This window comes from Zingiber officinale, chromosome 9A, assembly GCF_018446385.1.
Source record: "Zingiber officinale cultivar Zhangliang chromosome 9A, Zo_v1.1, whole genome shotgun sequence".
In the NCBI taxonomy this organism is placed as follows: Eukaryota; Viridiplantae; Streptophyta; class Magnoliopsida; order Zingiberales; family Zingiberaceae; genus Zingiber; species Zingiber officinale.
The window spans coordinates 117,355,074-117,361,685 of NC_056002.1; the positions used below are offsets into that span (position 1 = coordinate 117,355,074).

Sequence of the window (6,612 nt, forward strand, 5' to 3'; positions counted from 1 at the left end):
TATTAAATTTATTTTTTAAAATTATTTTATAACCGTAATTTACTTTAGAATTAAAATTTTAAATTAATTTTAAAAAAAAAATTTTTGACTGTCACGGCATATCACCGTGCAGAGCTCGCGTCGTCCCCGTGCCCGTACGCCGGCCGGGAAGCATGCACAGCGACGCGAGCCAACGGCGACACAGCAACAACTCGCGCTGCTCCCCGTCGCCGGCCCGCCTTTGGTAGTCTCACCCAAGTCGCCCCCTACCGTGTCCGGTGAGACGTAAAGGTCCGACGCAAGACGACAGTGGCCTCCCTGGCGTCGCTCTCTCGCCTCCTCCTTCTCTCGCCCGGAGAGCTTTGCCTTTTCGCAGCGAAAGCACGGCTTTTTGACCGGACTGGACCAGGAACGAATCGTTCTTTCCTTTTTTGGGAAAGGATGCATGCACTGCCCTGCATGTAGTTTAATTTCTCTGGTTTAATTCATGCCATAATTTCGTTTCCTGTTTTAACCCAAGCATGCAGTTAAGAATCTCCCCAATTCAATTTAATTGAATGGCGAATTAAAGATTTATTTCGGTTGTTGCCAGTTGCCATCCATCAGTCTGCCAACTTCCCTTCAGGATTTCTCTGCACCAACATCTCTGTTCGTTTCCCAGGTTTGGAAGTATTTTTTTTCTGCGCAATTCCTAGGAGTCTTCGATGCTCGCTCGAAGTCGTAGCCTTGGGTGCAGTCGCTTTCAAGCTTCGAGAAGATAGAGAGCAGTGGCGATTTGTGGAGCAGGGTTTTGAAATAGGAGAGGCGCAGTGAGGCAAGTGGAAGAGCACTCAGTTGCGTGCTTTGCATGGAAGGTAGGGAGGGCATTGTGTCGTCGAGGTGCGAAGGAGGAGGAGGATGGGGAGTTCCGCCGGCGGCGCCACCTTCAGGCGGGGTCGCACCGCCCGAAGGGACTGGCTTTACGACTGGAGTGGTCGGAAGCGGCGACGGGGTAGAAGTCAGCGATGGAGACCTCGCGGCGGTGAAGAAGAGGGGAAGGCCTAGAAAGTACGTCCCTGATGGCCTGGCCCTGGTGCCGTCCCCCACCGCTGGCTCTGCCTCCCCTTTCTCCCCTGGTTCTGGTTCCTCCGAAGCCAAACGAGGTAGAGGAAGGCCACGCGGCTCCGGCAACCGCCAACTCCTTGCGGCTCTCGGTAACAACCAAAACCCCCAAAAGATGAAGAAGAGTACTCTTTTTCTCATGATGAAATTAAGAAGCTAAATAGGAAAAAAAAAAAACATGATATTACTCCCCATGCTGCTTGTTTCCTTGACCTTCCAATCTCACATTTGCTTCCATTTTGCTGGTTTTGAAGGAGAATACTTCACTGTCTCGGCCGGAGGGGGCTTTACACCCCATGTTGTGACCATTGACACAGGGGAGGTGATACATGCCCATTTTATCTTGGCCTTTATCTTGCTTTTGCCCAGCTTCTATTTGTGCTAGGCTAATGGTGTTATACATGATGGATCATCTAATTGTAGGATGTCATTGCGAGAATTCGTTCCTTCTCAGAGAAGGGTCCACGGACTACCTGCATACTATCTGCAAATGGAGCTGTCTCCAATGCTACCTTGCACCAGCAGGGTTCTTCTGGGGGTACCTTTACTTATGAGGTATGGTTCTGCATCTATTTAGGTTTGCCTTCGTTGATTTGGTTATCCAGTTGACTATCTTGCTTGAGTCTCGGTTCATTCCCATTGTTCTGGAGACCCGATAGACTATGTTTTTAGAAGGACTATTCACGATCGGCCAGTTTAACTTTACCCCTGGTGATTTGGTTATTGCTGATTGCTTTGTTCATAGTGAAGTTACAGAGTTCTCAAAGACAGAGATATGCCCTTGACTGGACTCTTTACTCCAATATGGTTCATGGCTCATTTATTGTTTGCAGATATGTGTGACCAATCATATTGGATGGCATGTTGTTATTTCTTTGCCGCTCCAATGTAGTAACTAATTAGTCTAAGCATTACCTACTCGCCACGAGCAACAGATAGTTCGATATTGTACTCATTATACAATGGTGACTGTAATTCATATACTTCATAAAGACTAAACTCCACAGTAATCATACTGGTCAACTGGATGGGTGTGAAGGCTAATTGGTTGTGATTTGACATTAGGTTTTTGTAGGAAAAAAGTATTATTTTCTATTTGCAGTATCAAGGGTTTGATGAAAATGAGATTGTACACCCTTGGAGCATAAGTATGAAATGGTAGATCCTACTTGTTACCATGTCCTATTGTCCCATTGTTATTGAAAAGTTAAGGTCCCTTTATTTGATTGATATGTTACAGCGGCATGGGTATATTCAACATGTGATCAACTGGATTATTGAGTGTCTACTCAAGTGTCCTCAGAGTGTCAGGATTTGATATACAAATGAGGATTCATAGATAAAGAGTCCAAGTTTTTGCCTGAAGTGACTTGTTTTCGGGTGTACATTTGATGGATTATGAATTTAGTTTCCATTTGAAACTCCTTGCAATCTAAGAATTCAGCTTAGAAGAATAGTGAATTCAAATTTAGACATCCATGCAAAGGAATCATCACATTTCTATGGACAAGCAAATTGGAAGTGCCTTAGATATTCCTTTCTAGTTTGAATTTCTATGAGTTTTATTTTGTTACAAAACCATATAAACAAATCGATGTAACATAAGAAAGTCCTTTTTTTTTTGCTGCTAACTATGGCACTAAGCCAACTTGATATACTCAGTGTTCAATCTTTTAATTTATTTACGTTAAATCAGGTTTTGTGTTTGTTCTGAACTATGCAATTATGCAGGGTCGATTTGAGATTCTTTCTCTGTCTGGATCATTCTCGAACGCTGCTACTGGGGGTGTGCGAAGTAGAACTCACTCGATAAATGTATCACTTGCAGGACCTGATGGCCGTGTTATTGGCGGAGGAGTTGCTGGTTTGTTGCTAGCTGCTAGTCCAATTCAAGTAAGGAATATTTTTCTCATTGCATTGTGACATACACACAATTATTTACTAATCTAATTTGTTTGGTATACCGAAAATTGAATAGATGGTATAATAATAAATCTTGGCTGGAGTATTGCAGATGTAGCTCTTGTTATGCTTACTCTATAACTGTTTCGTGTACCACCATCGTCAGAAAATCTGCAGTTTAGCATTTGCATCAATTCACTTCGCTAAAAGATTGTCTCAAGCATTTCTTTCTAAGCTAAATAATATCAGCCTTTGTTTTACTATCGATGCTGGTATGAGTGGTTACATTATTCGCCTTAAATCGTATCAAACATCTACGAAATAGTCATATTCCAACCTGATACCTTCAGATATTGTAGGCTTGCAAAAAACTTCAGAGGTCATTTCACACATTGTGAATGGCAGTTGAACTATGCATTCCTTGCTAGTTCTTTTTTGAGGTAAGAATTAGTTTTGGACAAAATAAGCCTATGTGACCCATCCATAACATCCCTAAATGTTCGAGCGTGTCTCGGCCAAAATATGATTCAAGCGGCAAATCAAGCCACTAGAATCATAAGAGGTTTACATGGTTCCTATAATATGTGGTGACATCCATGGGAGGAGAAGATTCCACTATTCAACAAACTGAAATAGTACAAGCTAGGGGTATAATTTCAATGATTATGTTTGATAGAAAGCCAAAATGCCAAGATCACCTAACTCGACAAGATTGGAAACCAAGAGCTAGTTAGAAAGCCTATAGCGTAATTCCCTTTTAAGCCAAGGAGATACCCTAGAGTAGTCTTCACTCTTCTTTCTTTCTGCCCAAGAAATTCTATTACAAGATTAGAATGCCTTAGCTAAAGAAACACAAGAAAGCCTTCCAAATTCACTTGGTTCAGGTTGCTCGCATATGTCCAGCATTTGATAAACAAGTGAAACTATTACCTACCAGGTGGACCAGCTTTTGACGCCACAAGACCACTTAATGGGCCTTTATGGGTCTTCGAATGGTGAGATATCAATTCACGGTGATTTTAACCATCCCAACATCATTAAACTTATCTAGAATGGGTTAAAGCAATTAACTTTGATTTTAATTTAAATCAAAGATAATCAACTATTACCAACCGATAAATTTGAAGTCCATTACCGATAGTGTCTCAAAGCAGTAAATGTAGTAATACACTTTATTAAGGTTTCTTTGATAAACACAAGATAATAGAAGAACTCTTTGTATCACAATAAATAGTCTCTAATCATGCTTCATTAACCATTCAAGTCTCAAATCATGCATTGTTATTAACACTAAATGGAATTCTTAAGTATGATAAACGAGTGCAAGATATATGAATAAGGAATCCAATAGATTATTAGGAAACAATTTTATTTTAAGGAGCTTCTAGTGATAAGAGCAATTCCTTATCAACTTAGGAGTTCAACCATGGCCTTCTAATACTCAAATTCAAGGTTAACACAACCTTATGGTACTTAGAATCTTCATGCCAAAGGGGATAATTGCCATCCTCATGGGTTATCCATATTCTCACTCCATAGGTTACAACGCAAACTCCCTCTCTTTATCTTTCATCTCCCTCCTTTGAATACAAGCACGTCTATCCCTTAGATTCAACAAGGACATCTCACTCAACAAGTTGATTAAATGATGGTAGAAATTTGAGAAATTATCATGTTTCACTTCAGAATTCGATGGTGAAAACTTCCTCATGGTGATAGCTACGCAACTAATATTCTCTTTTGGTTTGACTCTGCTCATCAACAAACCATCCTTGGTGAATCCTCTAACCTGATAGAATCTCCCTTGAAGCAAATGAGAGGATCCTACCTCCTTCATGAAGCTTGCAAACAAGATTGACTTGATGCACGACAAACTCCATTTCATTGTCACACAAATCACAGACCAAAATGTGATGAGTATGATGGACCATTCATTGCAAACAAAAGGAGCTTTCACCTCAACCCTTGCCTTTGAATTCCCCCCTTAGAAGACGATGCTCACTGTACAAGGCACACTAGAAAAATCCTTCTACTACTGCTGCCCTGATGCGGTTAGCATGACAGTTACTGGTTGGACTGAAGAAAAGTAAGACAATTCAGTGTAAGGAAGAGGAACAGTCTAAGTTCACTTCTCTGGAAGGGAAGGAAGGTTCCTCTCCACTCAGAATCACAGGGAGGGGAGGTAGCCATCAGCCATTGCTGTATAGATCCCGCAGCTGCAATGCAATGTATTTCTAATCAGGTTAATACAACAGATTTTAAATAGATTGGGCATAACATCCTTCCATGGTACAAATACTGATTCCTGACTTGAAAGAAACCGAATCAAGATGCAATGAGTAACAAAGAAATAATAGATAAACTGTGACCTTTTACTTGCTACTTTTTGGTATGCCACTTATTATAGCACATATTTAAAATTTTAATGATATTGAGATAGAATATATTAATACTGGGTATAAACTCATCATGCATTTGGAAGAAACGCTAAGCAAGTATTCTGATGGTGAATTTGGAGAACATAGCTGCTCTTGTGTAAACTTTGTGACAAAATGAATGTGGAAGACTAATTCAGCTAGAATTATTACTCATTCAATATTTCTTAGCCATTTCATTTCTCAATACCTGTAATTATTTTTTTTCTTTTGATATGTCAGAATTATTATTCCATCATCAAACTAAGAAATACATATTCCTAGTGGAAAGTAACATGTTGCAAATTTGCTCCTCGAAATCCTAGTGTTTTTATGCATTGATCATCTTTATTTTCTTGGGTTAGTATTCACAAATATAGATGACCTATACCTTGAATTTAAAATTGACACATGATTTTTTTTTTTTGGCACAATGCTATGCATAAATTTCTGGGACATATAGAATGAGGCCCAGGTTACCTTCTCAAACAGAATTATTGTAGAATTAGCATTTTGTGCAGAAACTTTGCGATCCAAAACTGATCTTTGATGATTCATTTCCAGATGATTGTTGGAAGCTTCAAGCCAAACGCTTTCAAGAATCAACAAGCAAAACTCAGCCAGTCAACAGCTGCAAAGCCTACTTCTCAGGCCAACCTCGACGATGACTGTGACACCCCCACCTCAGCCTTACCCAAACAACCATTCGCAGAGAATAGAATGTCTGACCCTACGGCAAGCACTACTCTCCGTCCAACAAGCTGGCATGGTCTGCATTCTCCAGAGCACAAGGTTTCCCCTGACATTAACATACGTCTACATGGAGAATAAGGCTGTGGCACTTTTGACAAATCACACTGCTTTAACATGATCTAAGTGTCTTATTTCTCAGATGTTAGGATAGGTAAAGGTCGGCAGTTAGCCATTACTGAGAACATTGTTGCTCCCAAATGTTTTGCTTTGGATTGTATTTTCTACTTTACTGTCATTGTTTCCCTGTTTTACCTGTGGAAGCCTGAGGAAACTTGCACGGATGTCCTTTGGTGGTAAGTCACCGTAATCTACTGGATTTCATGGTAACTGCTAATGTTGATGTAGAAGATTATTCTGAATCTTGTGAAATAGAAAATGTGACTAAAAAATTTGTGTCAATATGTCATACGTTGATCCGAACGCCCCATACGATCCGTCTTACAATCATTTGTAAAGAGATAAA

General features: G+C 40.2%; 1 protein-coding gene across 2 annotated transcripts; it reads left to right on the forward strand.

Annotated features, from left to right (window-relative positions):
• Positions 1-71: 71 nt before the first annotated feature.
• Positions 72-6,378, forward strand: LOC122021472 (AT-hook motif nuclear-localized protein 1-like). 2 transcript variants are annotated; one of them, XM_042579592.1, is made up of 7 exons: positions 72-440; positions 572-640; positions 716-1,172; positions 1,335-1,402; positions 1,504-1,635; positions 2,812-2,973; positions 5,961-6,378. In XM_042579592.1, exons 3-7 carry the CDS (start codon positions 827-829, stop codon positions 6,225-6,227), a joined length of 975 nt encoding a protein of 324 aa, XP_042435526.1. In that variant the 5' UTR covers positions 72-440; positions 572-640; positions 716-826; the 3' UTR covers positions 6,228-6,378. The 2 variants fall into 2 exon arrangements, with proteins under 2 accessions (XP_042435526.1, XP_042435525.1); XM_042579591.1 differs by lacking the exon at positions 572-640 and having other exon boundaries at positions 641-1,172.
• Positions 6,379-6,612: the final 234 nt, after the last annotated feature.

Bases quoted from the DNA above. Each gene is read 5' to 3' on its own strand.
- LOC122021472 (XM_042579592.1), top strand. From the start codon at position 827: ATGGAAGGTAGGGAGGGCATTGTGTCGTCGAGGTGCGAAGGAGGAGGA. The intron at 1,403-1,503 runs GTGATACATGCC...ATCTAATTGTAG, and splicing joins TGACCATTGACACAGGGGAG to GATGTCATTGCGAGAATTCG. The intron at 2,974-5,960 runs GTAAGGAATATT...ATTCATTTCCAG, and splicing joins TAGCTGCTAGTCCAATTCAA to ATGATTGTTGGAAGCTTCAA.